Source organism: Syngnathus typhle, linkage group LG18 (genome assembly GCF_033458585.1).
Source record: "Syngnathus typhle isolate RoL2023-S1 ecotype Sweden linkage group LG18, RoL_Styp_1.0, whole genome shotgun sequence".
NCBI classification, from domain to species: Eukaryota; Metazoa; Chordata; class Actinopteri; order Syngnathiformes; family Syngnathidae; genus Syngnathus; species Syngnathus typhle.
Genome location: NC_083755.1, coordinates 9,968,320 through 9,995,825, shown reverse-complemented (window position 1 = coordinate 9,995,825; position 27,506 = coordinate 9,968,320). Strand labels below are relative to the sequence as shown.

At 47.3% G+C, this 27,506-nt stretch overlaps 1 protein-coding gene across 3 annotated transcripts in view; it reads left to right on the top strand.

The window, feature by feature from the left end:
• The window catches only part of cacna1g (calcium channel, voltage-dependent, T type, alpha 1G subunit), a 65,393-nt gene extending 38,415 nt beyond the window's left edge, over window positions 1–26,978 (top strand). Inside the window, exons 13-38 of one of the 3 annotated variants that reach the window (XM_061263933.1) lie at window positions 44–158; window positions 634–789; window positions 3,626–3,719; window positions 3,868–4,052; window positions 4,480–4,800; window positions 4,888–5,061; window positions 5,288–5,388; window positions 6,189–6,312; window positions 7,831–7,899; window positions 8,152–8,336; window positions 8,921–9,047; window positions 9,595–9,720; window positions 9,855–9,944; window positions 10,041–10,254; window positions 15,774–15,925; window positions 16,074–16,183; window positions 16,525–16,658; window positions 17,995–18,065; window positions 18,509–18,587; window positions 18,687–18,808; window positions 19,087–19,482; window positions 20,737–20,844; window positions 21,667–21,789; window positions 23,065–23,176; window positions 24,020–24,189; window positions 25,214–26,978. In XM_061263933.1, the coding sequence (XP_061119917.1) occupies window positions 44–158; window positions 634–789; window positions 3,626–3,719; window positions 3,868–4,052; window positions 4,480–4,800; window positions 4,888–5,061; window positions 5,288–5,388; window positions 6,189–6,312; window positions 7,831–7,899; window positions 8,152–8,336; window positions 8,921–9,047; window positions 9,595–9,720; window positions 9,855–9,944; window positions 10,041–10,254; window positions 15,774–15,925; window positions 16,074–16,183; window positions 16,525–16,658; window positions 17,995–18,065; window positions 18,509–18,587; window positions 18,687–18,808; window positions 19,087–19,482; window positions 20,737–20,844; window positions 21,667–21,789; window positions 23,065–23,176; window positions 24,020–24,189; window positions 25,214–26,089 (4,534 nt within the window). In that variant the 3' untranslated portion in view covers window positions 26,090–26,978. The remainder of the gene's footprint in view (window positions 1–43; window positions 159–633; window positions 790–3,625; window positions 3,720–3,867; window positions 4,053–4,479; window positions 4,801–4,887; window positions 5,062–5,287; window positions 5,389–6,188; window positions 6,313–7,830; window positions 7,900–8,151; window positions 8,337–8,920; window positions 9,048–9,594; window positions 9,721–9,854; window positions 9,945–10,040; window positions 10,255–15,773; window positions 15,926–16,073; window positions 16,184–16,524; window positions 16,659–17,994; window positions 18,066–18,508; window positions 18,588–18,686; window positions 18,809–19,086; window positions 19,483–20,736; window positions 20,845–21,666; window positions 21,790–23,064; window positions 23,177–24,019; window positions 24,190–25,213) is intronic. The other 2 variants (XM_061263934.1, XM_061263935.1) reach the window with 2 other exon arrangements.
• Window positions 26,979–27,506: the final 528 nt, after the last annotated feature.

Sequence of the window (27,506 nt, the reverse complement as noted above, 5' to 3'; positions counted from 1 at the left end):
CTTTATTCTTTCATCGTTGCCATTCATCCCTCCCTGGACTCAGTATTCTGGGGATGCATCTGTTTGGGTGTAAATTTGGTTCCGAACGGGACGGCGACACCCTGCCGGACCGAAAAAACTTTGACTCTCTTCTCTGGGCCATTGTGACGGTTTTCCAAGTAAGTGTTCCAAATGCAGGTCTTACCAAGACCATCAGTGGCGGTATCAATCAAATGTACGTCTGCTTTCCTCCTCTGCCTAACACACTGCCTGACAGGGTGGATTCCTCTTTTTTTTTTTTCTCCATTTGCGAGTCTGTTACGTGGATCAAGCAGGCTTCCTTCTTGCGTCCTGTCTTTTGGAACATGTTGATCGCAAGCCTCTTCTTATCATCTATGCATTCGCCTGTCACTATGATTACGTTCATCTACGTATGTGATCGTACGTACGTATGTTGGGTATCACGGCGTCTACAGAGCCTGATGTTTCAAATCATGGATCGGCTGTAGATATACGACGTACGTAGTTCTAAAAATGGTCAGTGGCGAGTGTGGAGGAGGCCAACAATGTCCACAATACAGGAATTGTAGTCGTTGCAAGTTTTGCATCTTGCACATTTGATGCATTGTACATCTTGACTCCTATTCCTTGTAGATTTTAACCCAAGAAGACTGGAACAAGGTGTTATATAACGGCATGGCATCCACAACCCCGGTAGCAGCTCTCTACTTTATTGCCCTGATGACTTTTGGTAACTACGTTCTCTTCAACCTGCTGGTGGCCATCTTGGTGGAAGGCTTCCAAACGGAGGTAACGTTGGCCTTGTTCTTTTTTTTTCCTCTATAGTGAATGCAAAGTGATGACAAATATCTTACCCCCAGGAAGATGACGACGTGGAATATTCTGATGATACCATGTGATTATTTATTGATTCTTTGTGTCGTTCTCTTGCACATGTTTACGCCCAAGGGCATGTCATCAAGTTGAATGATCGTTCGCAGTGAGTGGATGAAATACGGCACCGGCCTTTTCTTCCTCCTCAGGTCAACAGTAGACCTCCGATAGACCTTGTCGTTGACTCCAATTCGTTCTTTTCACGTCATAGGACTGTAAAAGCTATTCTTGGCTATACTTCACATCGCTCTCGGAAAGTTTATTTTTGAATTGCCAAACTTCCCTCTTGTCGCTGTTGCTAGGTAACTCATTGCTGAACGATGCGAGACAACAGAAATACACCGCTCTGCATCAAAGACTCAAAAAGCATCCATATGAATTGCCATGAAGATATTCTCATCATTTATTTGTTTGGTTTTCGTGGCGCATGAATTCAATTCTCTGGTAGCCACGCAAATATGACCATGGGGTATTGTGGGACATGTGCAAGCGATCCCGCATAAGATGGGTGCTAAAGGCATGCAAGTGTTTTCAATGATGCAATGCTATGCGATGCGATGCTATGCAATGCGATGCGATACGGCAAAAGGTACACAACTACTCTACTTCTTTTCATCTCTTGGCTGCTTTTGAACAAATGGAACACAGACCATGGCTGTCAGCTTCACTGTTACCCTCTGACCTTCTTGCTTCCCTGTTATGGAGGCTGCTAATGGACGAGCGCGGCTAGCTCATTCTTTCGGACGGGAGATTGGCTGCGACGTGTTTTTTGGCATGGTGACCTCAGAATGAGGTTGAATGAATCCGAATGACTGTCTGCTCGTGTCTACTGCCTCTCTCTCACTTGTGTGTGCTTTTTTTAATGCGTGCTTCCCTCCCTCCCTCCCTCCCTCCCTCCCTCCCTCACCAATCACTTCCACTGTAGGAAGTGAGCAAGCGGGAGGACTTGCATGCCCAACTGAGTCTAATTCAGCTGCCTGTAGATGCGAGGGTATGTACGGGAAAGCACGGCAGCTCCCTTACCTTTCTCTACTAACAGCCCCCCCCCCCCCCATCTTTCCCTCTGCCTTCCCCATTTACCTCTTCCCTCCACTACTCTATAATAATCATCATAATCATTTTCAAACCGGAGAAAATGAGAGCAAAGCACACATCCAGTTCTGATGCTTTTAAAAAAATAATAAAAGTGGTCGGGAAGATACGAGGAAAAATGATGAGAAATAGTAGTCGGTTCATTTTGATCTCTCGATTTGCTAGTTCGATATTTGAATGAATGCTTTGTTTCATCTTAGATAGACAAAAAATATTTTCCTAGAAGGAACCAATACACTATAATAATAAGATGATTGCTCTGATTGAAGAGAACCAGCAAAAATGCTTCAATGCATGCACTTTACTGTGCGCCATGTTTTTCCCTTTAAAAGCGGCATGAAGCCAGCCAGCCAGCCAGCCAGCCAGCCAGCCAGCAGCCAGCCAGCCAGCCAGCAGCTCCCAATAAGATGGCTCTTAGTCTCGCCTATCCTGCGCTCCAGTGTTCCTTTTCCAAATACAAGTCCCAAGACTTTGACTCGGACCGCTTTGGCTGCAAAGTTTCAACATCCCATTTGGGAAGATAACCTATTATGGAAAGCACACAAGCACTTCCTTCCATCAACATCCATCCGCCATGTGGACCTGTTTTGTAATTGAGCTCCCTCTGTGAGCCGCTGGTGTCTATTAATGTTTGGCTATCTACAACAGGTCTGCTCTGGCCTGGCTTATCTCCTGCTCCAGCCACCATGCCCGAATTGGCAGATAAACAAACTGTCTAAACATCCTGGCTATTTTATCACCAAGGATTTCCCTCGAGACTGCACACACACACACACACACACACACACACACACACACACACACACACACACACACACACACTCCTTCCCCGACCTCCCACCAATGCACCAAAGCGACACGATCACCTTTCTTTCCGCTGGCTTCTTTATTTTTGACGCATGTAGCCTCAATAATAATTCCTGAGTAATAAATCGGGTTGAGTCACATGGAATGAAGCTGGGATTGTGCTGTTCAGGAGTCATGAAATCTACTTCCAGAGAGCCCAAACAGAAGAAACGCATTTTTCCCTCTTGTTGCCATAAAAAATCCAATCAGGCCACAAGAACAGACATTTCTCTCTCTGAATGCTTGATGAAGTAAATGCAGAAATGGGAGCCAAATCGCAAGCACGGAACATCCCAAGGACCTCTTGGCTTGATTAGGCGCCGCCCCAATAGCAACCCTCACCTCATTTTGTCCCACTCCGCCAGTCTGGCTAAATCAGGAAATCAGTGTAAATGAGAACATGTAAATGAGTGCTTGGATTTCTCCACCAAGAGTGTGACTCTTTGGATGTTGGGCTAACCTGTAACTTAAACACAGGTAAATATATAGAATTAAAGGTTAGATGGAGTTGAGAAAGGAAGGAATTGACCCCCCCCCCCCCCCCCCCCATGCATGCTCATGTTATAGTGTTTCAGTGTTGTTCAGCATTACTATTTTTGCATGCATACACAGTGTGACCCCCCTGGTGAACTCTGGCAGGCATCTTCACCTGCCTGTGGCCTTGCCTCCAGTGACTGATCGCAAGGTCGCATCTGAGCTCTTACTTCTAAGCTCAACACTGAGAGGCAACGTTAGAGTGCCACTTTGTGATCACTCTCCATTGAAACCAATGATTTCCACATTTTGCGTGTGTATGTTTATTTGTGTGTCAAAGGGAGATGTTTCCAAAGCCGGTTCAGAGATTGATTCCTGTGCCCGCAGTATGGAGGATGTTAACGGCAGTAAGAGGGATTCATCAGCTTCTGCAGGTGACTTTGTTTCTTGATTTATGATCTCACATATGACATGCTATATATATATGTTTTTCTTGCCAGCTTGACTTGACTTTCTTGGCCTGGCCTGGCCTGGCCTGGCCTGGCCTGGCCTGGCCTGGCCTTCCTTTTTCTCTCTTGCTAGTAGTACCCGTAAACGGTCATGTGGATTTGAAGAGCAGCCTGACTCCTCCACTGATTACTCACACGGCAGCAACTCCCATGCCTATACCTAAGTTACCCATCACGGGTGAGCCCATCCAGGGTCAGGAGTCCCGCCGAGGCAGCGGTGTCTCTGTGGAAGCCACCTGCTATGACAAGTCACCGCTGGTTAGTGCTGGTCTTTAGCGACACGTACATAAATGTCACCGTATAAAAGGCTAGGAAAAAAACGATTGGAAAAAGAGTGGCGCCATTTCTTTCCATACCAGGAGTCCGTGTAATGAATGAATGAGTGCGTAAAGGGACTGGTGACAGCAAGTCGATTCATTGTAGTGTGTCATGATGACGGATGGTTGGAAATGAGTGAAGCCAGCTCCACCACCACTGCGCGCTCCATTTCTGTCAGATTCACACACACTTTCTTTTCGTTTTGATCAAAGAAAGATTGACAGATTGACTCAGTCATTAATGAGAGCTTTGCAGCGCAAGTTCATGACAGTCAGTCAAACCCCGGTTGTCGATTCCAAACGTGTCAAGCCAGCGTATGTACTGTATTTGGATGTTTTCATCTCCGACTCTTTTGTTATTTTACCAGCAAAAGTCCAGCGCCCGAAGCGCTTCCCCTTACGCGCCTGGGAGCACGGGGAGCGGCGGCAACAGCCGTCGATCGAGCTGGAACAGCCTGGGTCGCGCCCCGTCCCTCAAACGCCAGAAGCGCCGATCCGCTGAGCGACGGTCGCTTTTATCCCAAGAGGGCGGCTCGAGCTCGGAAGAAGGCGGATCGATGGAGGAAGACGGCGCCTCCTTGGCCGGGACCGACTCGGCGTCCCGGTCCCAAAGACAGACGTATCGGCGCAGGATGGAGTCCGTGGAGACGAGGAGCTCGGTCGATTTGCCACCTGATGCCCTGCTGCAGGTCGGGCACGCTTCAAAATGTGATCTTTCATTTCAAACGTAGTCCATAGTAACTCCTTGTCTTGTCCTCCGCCTCCTGCTGGTGTAGGTTCCATACCTGTATCGCTCAGCTAGTATGCACAGTTCTAGACCCCCTTTAGCGGGGACCTTCCGGCCCGGGGAGCGTAGCGACTGCAACGGGAAAGGCACGCCCTCGCTATTGGGCCAGGTCTCATTGGAGGAGAACACCGAAGAGGAAAATGCTGAGGAAGACGTTCATCTGGTTTGTGTCGCCATTCAGTTTCTTAATCGCTGGAAGGTTGCAGGATCAACTATATCAACTAGCCTTCTCAGGGTTACATGAATCATAAAGTGTGTGTGTGTGTGTGTGTGTGTGTGTGTGTGTGTGTGTGTGTGTGTGTGTGTGTGTGTGTGTGTGTGTGTGTGTGTGTGCGTGCGTGCGTGCGTGCGTGTGCGTGCGTGGGTGGGTGCATGCGTTCCCCCCGCAGGGTCGTCTGGCCAGATTGTTTGGCTGGCTGGAAAAGAAACAACCCGAGTGGTGTCGACAAAGAGACACCTGGTCGCTCTACCTTTTCTCTCCGCAGTCAAGGTAGACCTGGCGTCATCTCTCTTTGACTTTGACTCTTTGCGATTGTTTCCTAAAGGAAAAGATGGAGTTGTAAACGCAGGGAAAAGCTGATGACTCGGTCGGTCCTCCGCTTGACAGGAAGGGAATTTGCCGTTGCGTCTGACTGGCACGGTATGCTTTTGATTTCAAAGAGTTGACAGCGTTTTTGGATTGGATTTGCTCGTGCGCAAAATCATTTTGGATTCCGTTCCAAATTCTTACTTGAGAGGCATGGTTTCTGCCATGTCAGGGGTGAGTAAGCAGGCGCAAAGGGAGGTTCTCTTTTCAAGTGCTGCGTGTTATCTCAGTCCCACGCGCAATCCATTGGCTCTTTTCCCTCCCTCCCTCCCTCCCTCCCTCCCTCCAAGCAGCGCATCCTCTTTCTTCCCCTCTTTCTGGGTCTTTCATCTCTCGCTCGCTCTAGCTGCAGCCTGTTTGGGGCCACTGAGGCTGAAGGTTGTTGCAACAAGTAACACAGTGGCCCCTGGTGAGAAGACAGCCTTCCAACATTAATAACAATCATCAAATGTGGAGAAAAATTGGAAAAGACCAATCGCCTGGCACCAAGCATATTTCGGTGCCCGCCGTGGCCCCCTCTAGCTCTGCCTGCGAGATCCTTCTTCAGCATTGCAGTCATTGTAATGTTCCGATCCATCGATCCATCGATCGATCGAACGGAACGGGAACATTGAATAGCCTTCACGCCTCCGGAATACTTTCAGCTGCTTATCGGAAATGTTTTGGTCGCACAATTTGACCGAGCGCTTTTGTTCCCGTTGCAGGTTTCGTTTGGCGTGCAAAAAGATCATCGACCACAAGATGTTTGACCATGTGGTGTTGGTTATCATCTTCCTCAACTGCATCACGATCGCCATGGAGCGGCCTCGCATCGACCCCGCCAGTGCCGTGAGTCAAACGGGAAAAAACGTGCACGGGGAATACTCGAGACGAGGGAAAGTCTCATCCGGATTATCTTCCCACGTTTGCCTTTTCTTCTTAGCTGCAGACTAGCCCTTTTGTCCATAAACCGGCCAGCCGTTATTCTTGTTCTCCCTACTGAGCGAGATGTTCCGCAGATACGAAGCTTTGATTGTGGTTTGGTCTCAGCAGACGCTCCTTTTGTTTCGGAACCACCGCAGAGGACACTTACTAAGTGATTCCATTATGCTGCCCTACGTACATACGTGGCTAATGTCCAGGAAAGGGGATGGATGTTTGGCATCAGAGCAGAGGCATCACGGCTTTATGCAAAGGCAAATGGCCGGGCCGAGCCGAGCCAAGCCAAGCCATGCCGACGCATTTGCCAGTGTTGCTTTTGGATGTATTTTGTCAGATGCGGCCATGGCGACGGAAATGTGACGACACAGAGGATGCAAAAGCAAACCCCGTTGGACTCATGACTCCCTCGCTCTGTAAACATCTCCTTTGCTTGGGCATGGCAGTGGCGCGAGCCGGAACGTTTTGGAATGAATGAATGATGCGGGAATTCCCATGAAAGTTGGTGTTGGGCTAGAATTGAGAGGATTTATGTCATGGAGGTCAGCCAAACACCGTTGAAGTGCTTTCAGATATTTCCTACAAGAGTGGAGCCGTAACAGTTTCAGCCCATTCCATTCTGGAAGTGAGTTACGGAGGATCGTAACTCCGCACATAAGTCATAGCTTGCAAAAGCAGGTCAAGCCAAAAGGCGCACTTTATCAGGATATTTGATCTCTCCGTGGTCTACGGGAGTCAAATACATTTCTTGTGTCTTTTAACATAGCCCTGCTTTCCATCTCCAAAACATGTGCGTTTGTTTTTCGATTATAATTTCCTTTCGAAAGAACGCGCGTCCATAAATGCATTCTTGCAAGCTGGCAATATTAGGCTGCTGTCAAGCCAGCCATGAATGTCAAGAAAGTATTCCCACTGAGGTCATGCCTAGGGTTTGTCGCAGTCTGTGTCGGTGCGTCTGTCTTCCTCTTAGCATCTGCGATGGCCGACCGGCGGAGGTCGTGGGAAAGACCACCGCCCACACACACACACACACACACACGCACTAGCAGACATTCAGACTCATGTCCGCCGTGGTCTTCCCAGAGAGAGGGAGGGAGGAATTAGCTTCTCCAATAAGCATTTTGTGACGTTCCTATTTGCGCTTTGGCTTCGTGCTTTGAATTCCCATCCCACTCCATCCCGCATCATAGGACCAAGCGTGCTCCGTCCCTCTCTCCCTCCCTCCCTCCCTCCCTCCCTCCCTCCAGGCAGCAGCCAATCTTAGGAGCACTCAATTGGAAACCAAAGTACTATAAGAAAATTCCACAATTTGCGTGAAGAGTTGAGATAAGACTCAAATTGTGCAATGGATTTCTTGTGAAAGTGCTTTGTCATTTTAGTGTGTAAATCTTTCTTTTGGTTTGTTTTTTTTCTTCCTGAACCGCACAGGAACGGATCTTCCTCACATTATCCAACTATATCTTCACTGCGATCTTTGTGACTGAGATGACCGTCAAGGTAAATTTCCATTCAGGAGTCCTCAAGTTGAAGTAAAAAAAAAAAAAAAAAAAATTGTATGCATTATTCATATCCAATTAGCATATGCTAGGCATTGATGAGCACCGTTAAACGAGGCCTTCCTTCCTTATATTTTTTTCATCTCCAAGGAATAAAAATAGTTTGACCTGCTGCTTTAAGTTCAAGACGGACGGGGGGAAAAGTCAGGCCAACACTATCACCATTTCTCTTTGTACTTTTTCCATGATCCAGGTTGTGGCTTTGGGTTGGTGCTTTGGTGACAAGGCCTATCTGAGGAGCAGTTGGAACATTCTGGATGGGATGTTGGTGATGATATCTGTTATCGACATACTGGTTTCTCTTATCTCCAATTCTGGTACCAAGATCCTGGGCATGCTCCGAGTGCTGAGGCTACTGCGTACTCTAAGACCTCTACGGTGAGTTGTACAATCAATTCATGGATGGATGGATGGATGGATGGACGGACGGACGGACGGACGGACGGACGGACGGACGGACGGACGGACGGATTCTCTCCAAGTCATGTGACCTGCTTTATTTAATCCCAAGAAGGCAGTGAAACTTGACTGCATCTTTTTTGATGTTGGGGAATGGCATTGAACACAATGAAGTGAGAGAGCTGAGCTGTAAGGCCAAGGTCTGGATTTGCCAGCCTCGCAAAGAACGGGCTACTATTTCGATGGACTCGCAACGACTGAAAATTGTCCAACTGCGTTGCCATCCCAAAAGACTTGAGCAGTGAGGTGCAAAGCCATAAAATCCAACCACGGGCTGGCTATTCTCTGATCAATGCAATGGATCCGTGGCCTCGGTCAGCCCTGACTTCTTCTTATGCTGTCATCTTAACCCTGTGCAATTGACGCAAGTGTTTACTCGGTGGGGACGAGAACAAAGAGTGCAAGGAAAGAGCGGTGTAGACCTTGCCTTTTTTGCAGTCTCTCATTATTTGTGCCTTTGTTGTTTCCTTGTCATTTATTGACCGTCATGTTTTGTGTTGTAGTGTCATCAGCAGAGCGCCTGGTCTCAAGCTGGTAGTTGAGACCCTGATGTCTTCACTGAAGCCTATTGGCAACATTGTGGTCATTTGCTGTGCCTTCTTCATCATCTTTGGCATCCTTGGCGTACAGGTAGGTGGGAAGCGCTGCAATGACAACAAAAATGCAGCAGACAAGAACAAAATGATGACAAAGGAAGCCTCCTCTGGAACACACCCAGCTGCTACCAAGAACTAGAAAAGAAAAACTTCACTTCTGTGATCAAAGTTGTAACCATGAGTCCTTAGATGAAGAAATATTACTCAAGGGAAAAAAAAGGCACCATTTTATGGGAACAAACTTTAACAAGTGAATACGTATAAAAATGTCCATATAAAATCAAAGCAGTTTGCCTCTTAAAATGAATGGAAAATGCGAGCCTCATCAATATGTATTTTTGTTCCTACTATTAATGTTGTCTTTCTTTCTTTCTTTCTTTCTTTGCTGAGCTCATTCAATCTGGCGGTTCTGCACTTAGCTGGTCAATAGTGATTCCATAGCATGCTAGCCAAGGTGTAATGTGCAAAAAGGAGCACGACGCCCTTGCCGTTGTCCAGTTGCCTATCTCTCGAGCATGGGCGGCGGCATGTTTGGACTTCTAGATTTAGCGGGGCTTTTAAAGCGTTGTTTCCCTCCACAGCTCTTCAAAGGGAAATTCTTTGTTTGTCAAGGAGAGGATGTAAGGAACATCACAAACCGCTCCGACTGTTTACAAGCCAGCTACAGATGGGTCAGACACAAATATAACTTTGACAACCTGGGACAGGTCAGAATGTCCAGATCCTTGTGTTGTTGTTGTTGTTGTTGTTGTTGTTGTTCATCCCAAGAAGGCAGTGAAACTTTTTTCTTTTCGGAAAAAAGTCTTCTTGACGCATCCATTTCAAACGCTCTCATTACCAGGCCTTGATGTCTCTATTTGTTCTGGCGTCAAAAGACGGATGGGTGGATATTATGTATGATGGACTGGATGCTGTCGGAGTGGACCAACAGGTACTGATGGCTCACTAAAACATTTGGACATGATCGAGATGAAAGCCCCCGCCCGCTATGATGATGTGTGTGTGTGTGTGTGTGTGTGTGTTTCAGCCAGTGATGAACTACAATCCATGGATGTTGCTCTACTTCATCTCCTTCCTTCTGATCGTGGCCTTCTTTGTGCTCAACATGTTTGTGGGCGTGGTGGTGGAGAACTTCCACAAGTGTCGTCGCCACCAGGAAGCTGAGGAGGCCAAGCGCAGGGAGGAGAAGAGACTGAAACGCATGGAGAAAAAGAGACGGAGTAAGGAGAAGGAGCTGGCTGGTCGGTAGTCTTTCCACATCTTTCTGAGTCCTGCTTGGTTTGAGCCTGAGCCTTTTTTTTTTCTTGCTGTTTGCCTTTTGGTTTGGCCAAGTCTGGACCAACGCAATTGGTGATTTAGCAAAGTAGTGCTTTTTTTGTTTTAGTCGACTTCTCTTTTCTTCAACTCCAACCGATGAAGTTGGACTTCAAGGAAAGGTGCCCGTTTGCAGAGTGAGGCCAATCCCCCACCTTCTGCCTTAGCTTGCCTGTCTACTGGAGACGTCATGCTTGGGTTGGCCCCCTTTGGAGCATGCCCGTTGAGTTCTTACAGACGGACGGGACTTGCATGGTGGTTTAGGGAGGGGGAGTTGTTGGTCATGAACCCCCCCCCCTTCTTGCATGTTGTTTTAGTACAGCCGCCGGGGCAGGGATGGACCAAAGCTTGAAAGATGTGGTGGTAGATCACCAGAGCGAAATGAGCGCTCTCCCCTGCCTGCCTGCCTCCCTCCCTCCCTCCCTCCCCTTCGGCTGTATAGGACTTGATGACAAAGTGCTTGAGTGTAATTCCACTGCCTCTTAAACCTAAAACGCTGGCTAGCCTCTGCTAGCATAGCATTGAAAAGCGCCTTTGTAAGAATGAGGCGCTCGTTGGGCATATCAACAAGGAGCAGTGGACTCTGGTGTCCGGAATGTGCCCCTACTATGGTCCTTTGATTTTCTGCAACTTTGGATCCATCTCCCTTGAGAAATACAGATGCCTTGAAATGTCCGATCCCCAAGCCGTGCACACTCAGTCCCTAGAGGTGGCCCGTTGGTTCTCTTCCAAACAACACAAGACCTTCCTGTTGTGATTGTGGCAAGCTTTGTTGGAGGATTCGTTTGCCAGGAAGGATTTGTTTTTATCGGCGCGTACTATGAGGTTCAAATGGTGTTGGCTTTGAGCAAAGGGTCCAGGAGAAAATAGCAAGTAGTTTGCTGGTAGAATCCATCCACATTAGAATGGTGGCCACGGGTTGATTGGTTTTCTTTCTACGCATAGAGAAACACAAGGAAAGAAATAGCTAGTGGCAAAAAAGTGGACTCAGAATCACTGGAAAGAGCGACTATAGGAAAATCCACCAGCTTAGCAAGCTTCACTGCTTCCTTCTGCTCTTACTCCATCCCTCTTTCCCTCTTTCTTTCTCTTTGCCTTTCTCCCATCTGTCCTTGCTTTCTCCCACTTCCTTACTAACATGGTCTCATTCCTCTAGATGTAATGGTTCCAGGGGTGAGTTGGGCCCTCTCTGAAGGCACATTAAAAGGTACCCCGTTCCCAGCATGCTCTGTTTTGTCCCTTAACACTGCCACTGACCATGAGCACCCACCATGGTGGCAAGGGTTGCGCAATCACGAGAGGTAGGGTCCCATCACCTCGTCCCGCCCTCCTGCCTCTCTCCCATCAGCTCCACTGGACATTTTCTTCTTTTTTTTTTTTTTTTCTTTTCCCCTTCTTCTTCTCGGCTTTTGACTTTGGCTTCCACTGTCCACTGCACCACACTGTTCAGGTCACAATAACGGGTCCGTCGGAAACGGTCGCTCGGTAAAAAATGGATCGGAACCACGCCGTCCGTCTGTGGTTAGCAAGTTTTTTTTTCTTTTTTATAGCCTAGCAATAAAAAGATGCACCGTTATGCGCTTCAGGGGACAGTAGAAAAGTGCAATCCTTTTCAATGGGATGTCAGTCAAATATTGATGTGATTCTTTCCCCCCCAAACGTTCTTTTCATCTAAAACGACTCAAACATGAACTCAATGGGTAATCAATGGGTGCTTCATGATATATCATGAATCATGATATCAAAAAAGTCTGGATGATGAAAACAAAACGCTGTTTCTCAATGATTTAGCATAAACGGATCCGATTCTTGTTTTCGGTACCTACCTTCAAACATATTTGATACGTACATTGGATTGTAAACTAATGACTGAAACAGGGTTTTGAAGATAACACCAAAAGTAGATTTTGGAGTGATGTTCATTTTTGTTGCCAGCAACACATTATCCAGTTTATTGTGAATAAGAGCAAGAGTTTAGAGTGTGCAAATGAAATATACACATTGGCATTTATTGGACTGGATATATGCATCCCATGTATAGCAGTTCTTGATCAATTCTTTCTCCTGTCCTCCTTCCTCCCGCTTTCCATATCTATCTATCTATTTAGCGATCTATCTTTGCCGCACGCACGCACGCACGCACGCACGCATACAATGTCACAGTCTAATGCACACACGAATCTAGGTCAACACTAACGGAGATAAATCTGAGCGGAAATTGCACATTGACTTTTTTCTGCTTTCTATTTCTCCATGGGAGATATGGCATTAGATGTAATTAATTGCATTGGTCCATTAGGGAGGGGCAGACTTGGGGAAAAGTCTCTCTCTCTCTCTCTCTCTCTCTCTCTCTCTCTCTCTCTCTCTCCCTCTCTCTCTCTCTCTCTCTCTGTCGCCGCCCCCCCCCCCCCCCCCAAGTGTAAACTAGACTTATAATATGGAAGAATTTGGACTCTGAGGACATCCTCTCAAATTGCAGGTGTGTGTATTATTTAGGTGTAAAGTAAACGTCTTCAACATTTGACCAAGATGAATTGAGTTGCCAGAAGGCTCCAAAGTGTCATATACTGTGAATACTTTGAATAGAGTCAAGCATTTCACTATTCCAAGGAGATGTAGAAAGGTCCCCCATATGATGTATCGACGCCATCTCCATTAAATGAGTGAATGAATTGTCCTCTGGATAGATTAAATACATTTACTACTCCATTGACATGAATGATTCATAAGATTGTATTCACTGAAAGAGTGATAGGTGAGAGAGATGATGTTGTTCCCCGGGAAGCAAAATGCAAGAGAGTGCAGGGCTGGTAGAAAGCCTGAAGCTTGAGCTTCAGCAGCAGCAGCAGCAGCACATGTAGCGAGGAAAGAGAACAAAGTGTGCTTTTGAAACGACAACTGATCACACCAATATGTGTGTTCCTGTCCGGTTGAGTTTATCTTGAAGATCTAAAAATAGACTATTGGTTTCCACTTCCTCAAAATGAGTATACCTACTATATATTTAAGATGTTTCTTAATGAATATTCAGTAGGTCAGCACCGTGTAACCAGAATTGAAATCTATTTTTAACTGCCAGGCCATTTCTGCATGAGCATGCGTGCATGTGCAAACACCTCGCAAAAATGTCATTTCATTTAAGTTAAAGCAGGTTGTTTTTTTTTAAATGTTCCTGTAGATTTTACGTTAGATACGACATTATGGTACAAAGTGTTTTACAATATAGTAGCTTGACATCTAGTTAGCAAGTTGATTTCAAGGAAAACATTTTGAAAATAGAGATGTTCAATCCCAATTTTTTTTTTCTTCAGACCATGTAGCTTTTGAGTTGTCAGCAATACTGACAGCGAGCACCGTTGCCGATTTTGATACATACCTGCCATTCCTGCCACAAAAAAGGACAGAAAAGCATCTATTTATATCCCACTACAGCAATCATAACAATTTTTCAATTTTTAGTTCCTGATTACAAAACGACCGACCACAATAGGGCAGCCCGCATTGCTATCGACCACAGTCGTGAGTAGCCATCCCGTGTAATAAGACTTGTACATATCGGCCGATATCGATAGCCTATCTGGAATTTTAAACATGGATGATGGATTTCAAATGGTACTTCATGCACTCACATTTGTTGTTGTGCCCAAATTTCAGTCTAATCATCAGTCTGAAGTTTCAGATGAGCGTTTTCTGCGAGGCGCTTTAAATGCTATTGCTAATTTGTCATTGGGGGTAATTGGCTACTAGTCCAAGTGCATTATTAAACTACTATGTCCAGTAAAAGGTTAATGGTGTTGCTTCCCATTGTTCTGTGCCTTGTCATCCATCTGTGCTGCCCTCCTCCACCCATGCTACCCAATCAATCGCTTTCCTTTGCCATCCGACCCCACGTTTGACTTGGTTCATTGCTCAAGTATGACTCAGAAAGAGGTGTCAGTCTGCCATGCAAACCAGCACAATGTACGTACGTGTGTGCGTGGCGTGCGTGCGTGCCTATCGTGTGTATGACGTGCACAACATATTCATGGGAGAATCGCTGTGTCAACCCTGTGACCGGGCACGATACAAATGTGTGTCTGAAAGTACAATTGAGATTGATTGATTGTTATCACATTGATTCTATGTGTTCTTTCTTTGATGCTTTCCTTCTGGACTCTACAATTTGCTCTGCTGCTCCTCTCTCTCTCTCCACTTTGAGTCATGACTGGTGACTGTATTTTCTTATTCTCTCCCTTTCTAGGCCTTCCTCTTTGCTATTTATCGAGCAAAGCAGCAGAGCATTTTGGAATTCCGTCTTTTTTTTTTTTTTTTGCCCCTTGTTATTGTCTGTCGACAATTGTTTTTAGACTCTGTGTTTGCCAGATTTCCAAAACAGGCTGCCATTTGACTCTGAAGGCAGACACAGAGCGTAAAGGTGGGAAGAGGTAGAAAAGCAGCCGCTGGAATGATCAAAGACTCCAAATCTAGATTACGCTTTTAATACGCTTAAAAGAGCGCTGGCTGCTTTACATGCCCCCCCCCCCAAACACCCCGCTTCATTTCACAGCCGTCCATATCACCACCAATCTTTTTTAGGTCCAGTACATCGGCCATTCCGTTTATTTGGAAGTCTCACCATCTCGAGATGCATTTAAAGGAGCTCCAGCAATTTCATAGCCGTATTGAGAAGATTTCACATTTCGATCACCACATTATGGGCACATGCACGATGTCAGCAAGGGGCTTGTATAAATAAATAAAAAACGATCAGAAAATCGATATGAAAAAACAACAAGGAACCCAAGCATATCCATTCAAAGTCAACTATAGCAAAAGTGGTACTATTACTTTCCTAATTGTTTCCCTAAAAGCCCTTGAAATAATCCGTCCAGGTTTCATGATTGTGTGCGTACTTATTGCAGGTGCAGGCAAGACTTGAGGAACACAAGAATCTGGCTGTTTCTTTCATGTTAGGTCTTTTTCCGGAGAACAGTGTGAGGTGCGAAAACTGAGAGGACTGGATCAGAGGGACATGGTGTGAGATTGGGAAAGCTGTTCACAAGTGGCACATTGCTCCTTTCTAGAAGATCAATCCGATCCATGCTCTAATATAATAGGACCCGCATCGAATGGCTATATTTGAAGGAATCGGTCTTAAATCAATCATTGACGGTTGTAGAGGACAAATCTTCATTTGGCAGTAAATGAGCAACATCTCTTCACTCTGTCCATGGATTGCTCCTCCTCCGCCACCACTCATCTGCAAATCTGTCTGTCATCCCAAATAAATATTGACATGAGCGAGCGCTAACGAGCCTCTTTTTCAGATTGGACATGCCGCTTGCTTCCGTAACAGCGCATTTGTAATGTACAGTGTCTTAGCTCTTGTCTCATTCGCTCACTTTATGAATGCCACCCTCCCCCCCCTGCCCTCCCCCCCCCCCCCTGCCCTCCCCCCTTTCAACAGAAGCTCAGAGTAAGCCCTACTACTCCGATTACTCCCCCACCCGTTTGGTTATCCATAAGATGTGCACCAGCCACTACCTGGACCTCTTCATCACCATTGTCATAGGGCTCAACGTCATCACAATGTCCATGGAGCACTACCATCAACCCAAGGTCAGGTGTGCCGTGCCGTGCCGCGCCGCGCCGCGCCGTGCGGTGCGAGAGGAAAGCCGAGTCATATTCACAACAACCGACACGGCTTGTGTGTGTTTGTTTGTTTGGAGTGTGACTTTGAATAATGACGTCGTCTTTTTTTGCTCAGGAACTGGACGAAGCGCTGAAGATCTGTAACTACATCTTCACGGTCATCTTTGTTCTGGAGTCGGTGTTCAAATTAGTTGCCTTTGGCTTTCGACGCTTCTTCAAGGACAAGTTAGTAGTTGATGAATTGGGATAGCTCAGAGACAAGTCTCACAGGCTTTTGTCTTTTGACAACATGGTAGAGATTGATTTTTAGCTCATCGGAGGACGGTCGAAGACAAAAGGCTCGCCTCATTACACAGCCATAAAAGATGCTGGCTGAAATGATTGCGTAACTTTGGCTTCCCAATGGAAAGCGCACTGTCGCACAAATTCATCAGCGCTCCAATGTTCCTCTCGGGGCAACGCTTGTCAACACGGGAGCTTCCCCAATCGAGACCAATGTGATTGAAGTTATCCTCTGTGTCAATGGCGGCCGGCAAGTCATGCACGTTTTTGCCTCCTGTGCCTAGATGGAACCAGCTGGATCTGGCCATCGTCCTGCTCTCCATCATGGGTATCACTCTGGAGGAGATCGAGGTCAACGCTTCGCTGCCCATTAACCCCACCATCATCCGCATCATGAGGGTGCTGAGGATTGCACGAGGTACGAGCCGACAGCCAGCCTCCGGACCTGATTTGGAAGAGGACGCGTCCGCATCCCTGGGAGTCAGTCGGTCTCCCTCTTTGTCATTTCCATATGGCGGATCTCAGCGCGCTGTAGGCTTCCGTGGCGGCCGAGCAGATGGCTGGCGCTGATGGAAACAGCGAGCTGGCTGGCAAAGAGTAGAAATCCGAAGACAGTAGGCGGGTCGAGCCGCAATGAACTGCGACCGGATAAATGAAGGAACCGAAAGAGAGAAAGAAAGAAAGAAAAGGAGCACGCACGGCAGAGTGATTCATTACTCCTGAACCCAAAATACATCATGAGATGAAGTGAGAAAGAGGAGCAACTGACAAAAGTTTTGGATTAGGCCAAGATTCATGAATGGGAGCATGAAAGATTGCACATGTGCCAATTGGAATGTATGTTACACTAGTGTTATTTTGTTGTCATTCATTCCAAAACAACGACAAGAACAAAAAAGAGCAAGAATCAGAAATGGGGGGGGGGGGGGTCGTGTCCCCTTCAAGCGCTGCCAGTGGCTTTAATACCTTGTATTCCTCATGTGGCAAGATTTACTTGAACGCGCTTGACGTCATTCAATGCGTCACATAAGGTGATAAAGCAGTCAGAACTAAATGGAAAATTCAACAAATCCAGCAAGCACCACATGAAGTTTTTGGTCACACATTTGCATTTGCTACTTTGTGCCAAATCCCATGAAGCAACAAGAGAAAGTGCCAAGGTCACGTGTCAAATCAATGAGTGAACAACTACGATGCAGGATCTTAATGAACCTTTTGTTCTTCTGGAAGGAACACAATGTCATAAAGTGCATACAAGTGCAAGAAATGAGGGCCAGGTTCAACGGGATTGAATTTCAATCAAGATGACTCCCTATCTGGCTCAGATGAAAAAGAAAGAAAAAAACCCAACAACAACAACATCTTTGGTAGTGGTCATTAAAGAGAGCTTATGAGACACCGTGCTAAGGTTGAAGTGGAAAAGGCTGCAGCAATGCAAGTTGCCTACTTGATCAGCAGCTGCTGGACCGTGCTTGACGTCTTTCCCAAAACTACAACATTATTTTCAAAAGCATTTTGAAAATGTGCTGAGATGGCAAGATTCCTAATTGTCTTTCATTTTGTTGTCGCTGCGTCGCACGTCATTCATGTCTTCCTTCGACAGAAACTGAAGAATTTTGGATGGATGGATCTATGGATGGATGGGTCTATGGATGGATGGATCTATGGATGGATGGATGGATAGATAGATAGACACTCTGGATTGATTGATTGATTGATTGATTGATTGATTGATTGATTGATTTTGCCTGCAGTGCTGAAGCTCCTAAAGATGGCAGTGGGGATGCGAGCTTTGCTGGACACAGTGATGCAAGCCCTGCCTCAGGTACATTCCGACCAATGAAGCAACTCTTTGATGCTGGAATCTTTTTGAAGGGCACCTTCACGGTTATTTCATTGCTAAATCCGGAGAGTCTTTTCCTGCATCTTTGCATCGCCGCAGTCATTCGTAAGCGAATGCAAAGGTTTTGCTCTTGGTGCATTTGAAGGTGTTTCGCTTGGTCATTTGGAGGGCAAAAGAATTGTGTGAGGAAAAGAACACATTCATGGTCACAGCATTCTGGCGCTTGCCTCGTGTAATTCAAAGAGTTTGATAGTTCCAAGAAAACCCCAAATCCCAAATACTGCTCCCAGCTTGTCAAGAGTGATAGAATTAATAAATGGTACTGAAGGGCCTTTGGCATCTTGCCTTCTGTTCATTTGCATCATAAAACATTCCTTGAAAGCGTCCATTTCTGTGCTCTGACTAATCCGTTTTGCTTCCACTAGGTGGGAAATCTTGGTCTTCTCTTCATGCTCCTCTTCTTCATCTTTGCAGCTTTGGGAGTGGAGCTGTTTGGTGATTTGAGTAAGGCCATTTGATGAAGAACTTTTTGGGTTGTTGTTTTTTTTTTTTTACCTTGAATTGCCTTGTTACCCTGCATATTTGCTTTTTGTTTTTTTCTAGTTTGTGATGAACTCCATCCATGTGAGGGCCTGGGACGCTATGCGACATTTAGAAATTTTGGGATGGCATTTTTGCTGCTCTTCCGAGTTTCCACTGGGGACAACTGGAACGGCATCATGAAGGTGAAATGAGTGAATGGAGTATCACGGACGGACGGACGGACGGGTGTGACGGGTGTGACAGTTGTAGTGTGCTGGTAGATTGCCATGAGCAGAGGTGCCTGCCCCAAGGATTCCTTCCTCTGCATTGCTGCTGACTCTTGGCAATCTTTGCATCCACTGACATTGAAATGGTTGTTTTTTCGTTGCGTTTGTTTGAACAGACGGAGCATTTCAGGCTTGACGCATGACATCATCCTATGAATCACTGAGTCCCATCTAATGAACGCTGCTTGTTTCAGGACACTTTAAGGGACTGCGCCCACGAGACCACTACCTGCTACAACACCGTGGTCTCTCCCATCTACTTTGTCTCCTTCGTCTTGACCGCTCAGTTCGTCCTGGTCAACGTGGTCATTGCTGTCCTGATGAAGCACCTGGAAGAGAGCAACAAAGAAGCCAAGGAAGAGGCGGAGCTGGAGGCGGAGTTAGAGCTGGAGCTACACGGCGATGGCGGGGACGTGGTCGCGAGGTCGCCCCACTCCAACCCACTGGCATTGGGCATGGACAGATCCATTTGTGGGGGTTCCCCCTGGAGCTCCACCGGAGGACAGGAAAGGCCTGTGGACTCACCTACTGTTGATATACCCAGAGACATCCGAGAAGAGCCGCCCTCATGCCCGGAGCCCTCTCGTGAGGTAAGGAATCAATCCCTTTAGAGGATTTGAGGACACCCGTTTGTGAATTCTCTCGCTTATGAGCATGGACTATGAAATCATCCAACCATTTTTACTAGACCAGAGAGGACCATATTTGCTCACATTCACCATACAGGCTAGCAAGAAAAGACATACGGAGGTTCTTTGATCTGATGTGACCGATTCCCCACCTTTTCTTCGTGGCCTCACTGGCCATGAATATGAAACAATCCAATGGAGGCAACGCAATGTGCTGAGTCCAGAAAATCAGGACATCCATAGAATATTAATATCCCATTAAGGAGCGTATCATTTTCAAGATACTTCAAGGCCCTTCGCCACCTGGCTCCCACTTACCTGTCCGACCTCCTTGTCCCCCTACTGCCCCAACCGTCCCCTCCGATCCTCCAATACTTAACGTCGAAAGTAAAATCCTTCGGTGACAGAGCCTTCTCCTGCACATCACCCCGACTCTGGAACTCTCTCCCTCAGTCCGTCTGTGACTCAGCCACACTCCCCATATTTAAGTCCCGTCTAAAAACGGACCTCTTCTCCCAAGCTCATGACCTCCCCTACCCATAACTGGTTTCCTCTTCTTCATTTTATCCGATTGTTTCTTCCCCGTCCCCGTCCCCCTCCCCTCGTGTATGTCTTTGCCTTGTTCCCTGTAAGCCTCTTTGGGTTTTTGAAAAGCGCTATACAAATTGAATGAATTATTATTACAATAGAATAGAATAGAACAGAATGATAATATTTGTATCCAAATTGAGATGGTATTGGATGGCTATTTTTTCTGCTCCAAGTGCTTCCCCTTCCACTAGGTCTTGCAGTTTGCGTGTGGCTCTTGGTCCCTGCGGAGGACGTGCCAGTCAAAAGCAGGTCATAGTGCCATGGGAAAGCTGGAGCGCAGGGCCTTGTTTTAGTCCTCCACAGCTATTTCCAGACAACTTAGGAAGTGGAGATCTCGCGGCCCTTGTGTTTCCCCTTGAAGATAGTAGATATGGTCTGTCTTTGGTTGCTGCAGCGCTCCAAAGCAGGATGCTCTCTACTAGTCTGATCTTGTAGCGCCTTCTAGTGGCCACGCGCTAGTTCTTCTTTCATCTGATCTGTTTCTGATGAACTGTCGTTTTCTTTCTTTCTTTCCTTCCTTCCTTCCTTCTTTGTATTCATTCTGGTTGCTATCCGTTTGTCCCATCTTTCCTCTGCTTTGTCCAGCAAAGAGCACAGTTTGACTCAGTCTCCCTGCTCATCCAGGGTTCAATGGAAGAAGGGGAGCTGAGTTTGATGGACAACTTGTCTGGTTCTGTGTGCCTCTACTACGCGCTTGGCTCCAAAGGCGGCAAGCACAACCCGGACCAAAAGGTCAAGAAATCCCATTGATTTGAATGAACTCACCCATTCAGTGCCAATGGCGCTTATAGACGTCAAAGATAGGAAGGACCTGGGTTGGCAGTGAATGAAGGAGTTTGGGAGAAACCATGATGCAAATGATTGCCTTTATACATCATGTGCAAATATTAGAAATGGGAATATTCTGGATGGTTTGCACGCCAGGATGGATTCCTCAAGATCCAGGTGTAATCCTGCTGAAATGACTCCTAGTTTTAGTCTCCCATTGAGTATGCCTCTGCCTTTTGCTCATTTCATTGGATTTGATTGTATTGACCCTTTGATGGAACGATTTACTTTATTGGGAACGTATGATATCATCTCACTCCTTTTGGAAAATCGTAGTGTTTTATGACCAGTTAGCGCACTAAATGTCTTAAAGATGGAGGGAGGGGGGGGGGGGGGGTCCTACGCTGCAGGATCTCTATTAAGCTGTAAAATATTTACGAAGGGGAAAAACAAGGACATATTGTCCGTGGACTTTTCTTCTCATTTTTTGGGGGGAGAACAGCATGCCGTGTTATGTTTGCCAAATATCATGCCGCCCAAGAACCATTAACATTTTTTGGACGAAAATTCCTCCTCATTTAGTATACCCTGCGTGGCGTGGCATCTCAGCCATGATCTCACCGGCTTACTTGCGTCAGTGGACAGCCACTCATTCATGCTTGACAGACGCCGCACGCTTCTCTACTTAACTCGTATTTTATATGTTGTTCAAATGTGTGTCATCTTCATATTGGTGTGTTTGTATTTTCTTTGTCCGCTCACCCGCCACTGTCTCTTCCCGTTTAGATTCCTCTAGCTGAGATGGAAGCTCTGTCTGTGGCCTCGGAGAAATCCTGGTCCCTAGCTGTGACAGAGGAATCGCTCGCTGACCATTTTAATCCCCTCTCTCTAAGCAGCCTGGAATGCAATGTACTGACTGTTTCTTTCTTTCTTTTTTTTCTTTTTTTCTTTCTTTCTTTCTTTTTTTCTTTCTTTCTTGCCTTCCTTCCTCCTTTCCTTTCCTTTCCTTTCCTTTCCTTTCCTTTCCTTTCCTTTCCTTTCCTTTCCTTTCCTTTCCTTTCCTTTCCTTTCCTTTCCTTTCCTTTCCCGCCCTCCTCCTCTTTGCACTTCCTTTCCAGGGTCTTCCAAAGCGGCCACTTCCCCACCGTTCCACGCTGGCGTCTAATAAGCCTAGCAAGTCGGTGCCAACTTGTTAAATGTTTAGTTTGAAGCAGATGTTTCAGCAACTCTACGTCATCATGGCCAAAATCTCAGTCCTCATAAAATGCAGCTTCATCATCATCAGGGGCAAAAGGAATACAGTACTTGAGTGGAACATTTGGAAGCAGTTAGTGACCTCAGACTACCTTGACAAGGAATCGCACCAACGGTGATGATGATGTCACACAACAGACAGACAGACATTCCATTTCCACCAGTATTTAGTTTCCTAATATTCATTTACAAGATTGGCCAAGTAACTTGAGCATGACTTCACATTTGATACGATTATCGCTCCTGATGTTGGGACTTTATTTTGTGTCTAGGCATTTGCCCCTTTTCACAGAGTCTCATGTCTGCCTGCAAAATGTTAGCGACACACACACACACACACACACACACACACACACCCAGCCACCAGTGGCGGTGCTAAAGGGCACAGAAATGAATTGGGCATGCTGCGACAGGAAGCAAAGAAAAGAACCCAAAATAAAAAGGACGGTGGCGAAGCCATGTTGGAAGGCCTTTTGTGAATCTAACCATGAGTCCTCCAACTTTCTCTTTCATTCCATCTTCCCAGCCTGATGTGTTCTCGTGCAGTAGAGTAGTGCACCCAGCACTTGACAACTCTTCCCTCGCTTCCCTTCCCTTCGCTCTCTTTCTACACGTTTTGTGTCCCGCCGGCCACTGTGCTTTTCATGTGAGTCTACGTCACTGTTTTCTCTCGTCAATGTGCTTGCTTTGTGTCTTGTAGTGGGGCAAGACTGCCCCAGCTGACAGCAGGCTAATCCCATGAGGACTAAGGGGGGGGATTGGTTCATTGGAGCAAAAGAGTTGAAAGAAATTGCTTTTGAAATTCACAAGATTTTTGTGATCTGTGGCAGCTCTGTTTGTTTTGTGTGTATGCTAAAGCCCACTGCCTCTTTGTATCTTGTATGATGGAGTAGATCCAGCTTGAAGGTTGACTTCTGTGTCATTCAACAGGTGGAGGAAGGGGCATCGGAAGACAACCTGTTGAGTGTCAGGAAGCCCGCGGTGGGACGCGCACACTCCTTACCCAACGACAGCTACATGTTCTTCCCCCAGCAAGCCTTTGGCAAGTCCGCTGCAACAGACAGAGCACAGACACCTCGGGCGCAGTCAGCTCATGTTGGATGCCATATTGCTCTCTCTCTCTTAATAATGAGCTCAATGAAAGTAAATGGGCTTATCCCGACTGGAAATCAAAGAAAAAATAAATCACTTTTGACGTCAGTTTAAAAAAAAAAAAAAAGGAAAAATCTAGTGATTTTTTCTTTCCAAGTGGTCAGTGCAGCCATTGGGCGGATGCGGTGGAATTCATCATTTGTTTGTACTCAAGTCATTTTGAAGTCTTTTTTTCCAAGTGTCAGACCCCCAAAAATATTTGTCCTGAATTTCTCCAAATATTAGACCAAGGTCCAAGCTTTTGGAGAAAATGCTGTGTAAGCAGCACATTAGCCGTGGATATCTGCCATGGCACCCAGCAGCGATACAAACCCTAACCCTTTCTCCCGAGTGGCTGCCTGCCTGCCTGCCTGCCTGCCTGCCTGCCTGCCTGCCTGCCTGCCTGCCTGCCTGCCTGCCTGCCTGCCTGCCTGCCTGCCTGCCTGCCTGCCTGCCTGCCTGCCTGCCTGCGTGGCTGCCTGCCTGCCTGCCTGCGTGGCTGCCTGCCTGCCTGCGTGGCTGCCTGCCTGCGTGGCTGCCTGCCTGCGTGGCTGCCTGCCTGCGTGGCTGCCTGCCTGCCTGCCTGCCTGCCTGCCTGCCTGCCTGCCTGCCTGCCTGCCTGCCTGCCTGCCTGCCTGCCTGCCTGCCTGCCTGCCTGCCTGCCTGCCTGCCTGCCTGCCTGCCTGCCTGAGCCCGCCTGCCTGCCCGCCTGCCTGGTCCTTTTGATGCATCGAGTAACTTCCTGTCTTTTTAGGCTCCAGTGGTTCAGTGCGTTCCCAACCTGCAGAATGCTCCCAAAGACTGAGCATTCCCACTGATCTCTTCAGGCCCATCAGCCCCCACCGCCACTCAGACTCTGAGAGCATACCGCGACTCCCCCCTCCCAGACGGAGGCATGCGGTGAGCTGCAAGCTCCGCAGACAGGTGAATGACCCGTGCGTGCATTGCTCGACACCTCTTGAATGCCTCAAGAATCATTTCAACTTTTTACAAAGGTCACCTCTTGCCCATTTAAACCATGTTTTCCAGTCCATCATTCTTTTCCACATTCTAAACAATTTCATCTTCCCTTCTTCCTCCCCCCCGAACAAATTTCTCATTTCCATACACCAGCTCAGTTGGGCCCAAGAACCGCCTGGCCCAGAGCTCCTCCTTGAGCACAGATACTCCTGTTTCTGAAACAGTGAGGCAAAGAAAAAGAAAGAGGAAAGAAAGAAAGAAAGACAACATTAATAGTATGAACAAAAATACATATTGATGAGGCTTGCATTTTCCATTCATTTTAAGAGGTAAACTGAAGAAAGAAAGGGAAAATAGAAAAAAGGTGGACTGCGACAGAGCGACTTTTGCATTTGCAGGCTTTCTTTTCCATTTGTCCTTTTGCTGGTGGACACTTTCTCTCCCATTCTGGCTTTGGCCACAAGCTGTCACTGTAGGCAGACCGTTCAGATACTCTTGCAGGGAGGGAACAGCTCTTTCCAGTCCTGCCTCGTCATCTCAACAGACAATTTGCACTGACACCACCCACAGCTAAATGAAACATTATTAACCTATTTTCAAAACAATCTGCGGTCCAAAAAGTCCAAGTCTGCTTTATTGTCAATTTCTTCACATGTCGAGACACACAAAGAGGTGGAAATGACGTTCCCACTATCCCACGATGACAAGACAAAGTACACAATATACATACAAGTAAACAACACAAAAGTCCAAACAAGAAAGCCCAAATCTGTGGTCAATTGAGGATTAGAGCGTCACGACTGGCTGACCCGCTGTTGCCACTGGCCCTTTTGCTGCAGCAATCACATTGCATACTTTACTCATCTCTACTCCCATACAGTACAGATCATGGCAAAGTCTCATGACCCATTTATAGCCAACACTGTCACCACCCCACCGTCAATATTTCCTCTCCCCCCCTCTTTCTCCCTCGTTCCCCGTCTTCCAGGTGGCGGTGTCTACTGAGTCTCAGGAGGCCTTGTGTTCAGATGGAGGGGAAAGCAGTGAAGGACATTCCAATGTGGCTTCCCTCGGCCTCCCTCCATCCTCGTCTTCCTCCACGTCCTGGCCTTTGACCTTCTCCCAGCAGCCTGCGCTCTATCTGGTCCCCGCCACGCCCGGCGCCTCCCCGAAAGCAAGCGGCGAGCACACCCAGCGCTGCCGGGCCTGTGTGGATCAGGAAGTATCTCTTATTACTGCGGGAGTGTTGACGGGAAGCCGCGACACGGTGACACACGACGACAAGGTCGGCAGTGCGAGCAGCACCGGTGCCAAAGAGGGTTACGAGAACAATACAGACTGCCAAGAAAGCGGGGGTGCTTGTTTGAGGCCGCCGTTGAAGAGGTTTCACAGCGTGGACACACAAGGCCGCCGCCGCTGCAGCAGCGTTCTCCCGCCCCGTCCTCGACCCTACTCCTGGTCGGACGAGCCACGTCGCCACTCGGTGGAGGTTTGCCCGGCCGTGCCGTCCGGCCCCCGGTACGGCTCGCCGTCGGCCTCCTCCGGTTTGGTGTCGCGGGCCGCCAGTCTGCAAATGCGCAGCCGGACCTCCACTCAGACTTCACCGCCCTCACCCGGACGTAAGAAGAAGACGAGTCCCCCTTGCATCTCGGTGGATGGATCGGAACCCCGGTCCGGCCTCTCTCCGGGTGGCTTAGGCTTGCCCCCTCCCCTGCCCAACCGGGACACCTGCCTGAGGAGGAGAGTGCCCTCGAGTGACTCCAAGGACTCCTTTGACCTTGGTGTCGGAGAGGGTTCAGGACGGGAGGGTGACTCTTCTAACCCCAAGCTACTGACCCTTCCCGGTTTCTCCTCCGAGCACTGATGGCGACATGAAACACAGACACTGCGGATGCACTTGCTCTGCTGCTGATAGATCTAGTAATAATGCTGTAAGAGAGTAATAATCATCATCATGAAAAAAAAAAGTGAAACATCTTTTGTTCTTTTTTAGGAGCAGTGCTGTAGTAGCGTAACGGCCTCTGTCTTTGTATTTTTTCCTGCCGACACTCCAAGGCGGGAGAGCAAACAAGAAAGGGGACTCGCGCTCCTCGACGACACTACATAGTAAGTTCTGGAGCGGCGGGCGACGTCATCAAACGAGCAACTTTTGGGTCTTTCGCAGGGTCGACCACTCATCGGAGGTACGAACGAAGCAATATGAACGTTTTAGAGGCACTATTTTCTTAACTTATTAGGCCATAGTGTTTGTACAGGGTGTTGTTGCGTTGGTTTTGTTTGGGCTCGGGTTATGAATGCTTTGTCTTGTCTTTCACTCTACTAAGTTAGTTTTAGCTTTCTTGGTTTCTTATACTTACGTACACGCACGCACGCACGCACACGCACGCACGCACAGCCTGTTATTTTCAAGCACACACCTAGTGGTTTATTGTTAGAAAGTCGCAAATGGATTAGTTTCATCAATTTCCCAATTCCGTCAAAGTGTTGCAAGGGTGTAACATGTTTGAAGGCCAAACTTTTGTCGGGTGTTTTTTCCCCCTACTTCATACGACAGCTCCAATTTGTAGATTGTTTGGACACTGGGTTTTCTGTTTTTTGGAAGAGGGAGGGCGTGGTGGTACCAAGTTGTCTTTTACTTGTGTGATGTTGAAAATGACAACAAAAAGCACATTGTTTCATGTTTCACCTCATCAACCTTATTCTATGCGATGTATTTATTTATTTTTCAAAATAAACACTTATTTCAAGTTGTATTCCTGCAACCTATTTTAACACGCCAGTGCCGTTTCCTTGTGCATTTTGAACTCGCATATTGTATGAATGCAGCAAGTGGAGGGCAACTAAGGTCAGTTGAATGAATTGTATCCCAAATAGATTGTCTGCTGAGAGAGAAAAAGTATTGGCTGGATTCGTGATCCTTTCGGTTTTCCCTTGAGCCATTTGCGGTGCGTCACTGCCATCTATTGGCCATTTCTGCTAATGACATGTTGGCGAGTGTATTTCCGGTTCTCTTGCGTGGCAAGCGCGCCGGAGCCGAGCCGAGCCGTGGTGAAGTTGAGGCAGAGAGCCTTCCGTGCTCCCCTACCTACCATCGGTTCATCTGGCGAATAAACTGCTGCTGCTGCTGCTGCTCAGTCCAAGGCACCCGGCCGGACATTAGCAGATCCGCCGCCGAAACGTGGGGTTCGGTGCTCGCTCGCTGGCTCGCTCGATGAAGGAAGGTTGGTGGGTGTACTTGAAATGTTGCTAGATGCCTGAATGTTGTCCGCCACTTGCAAATG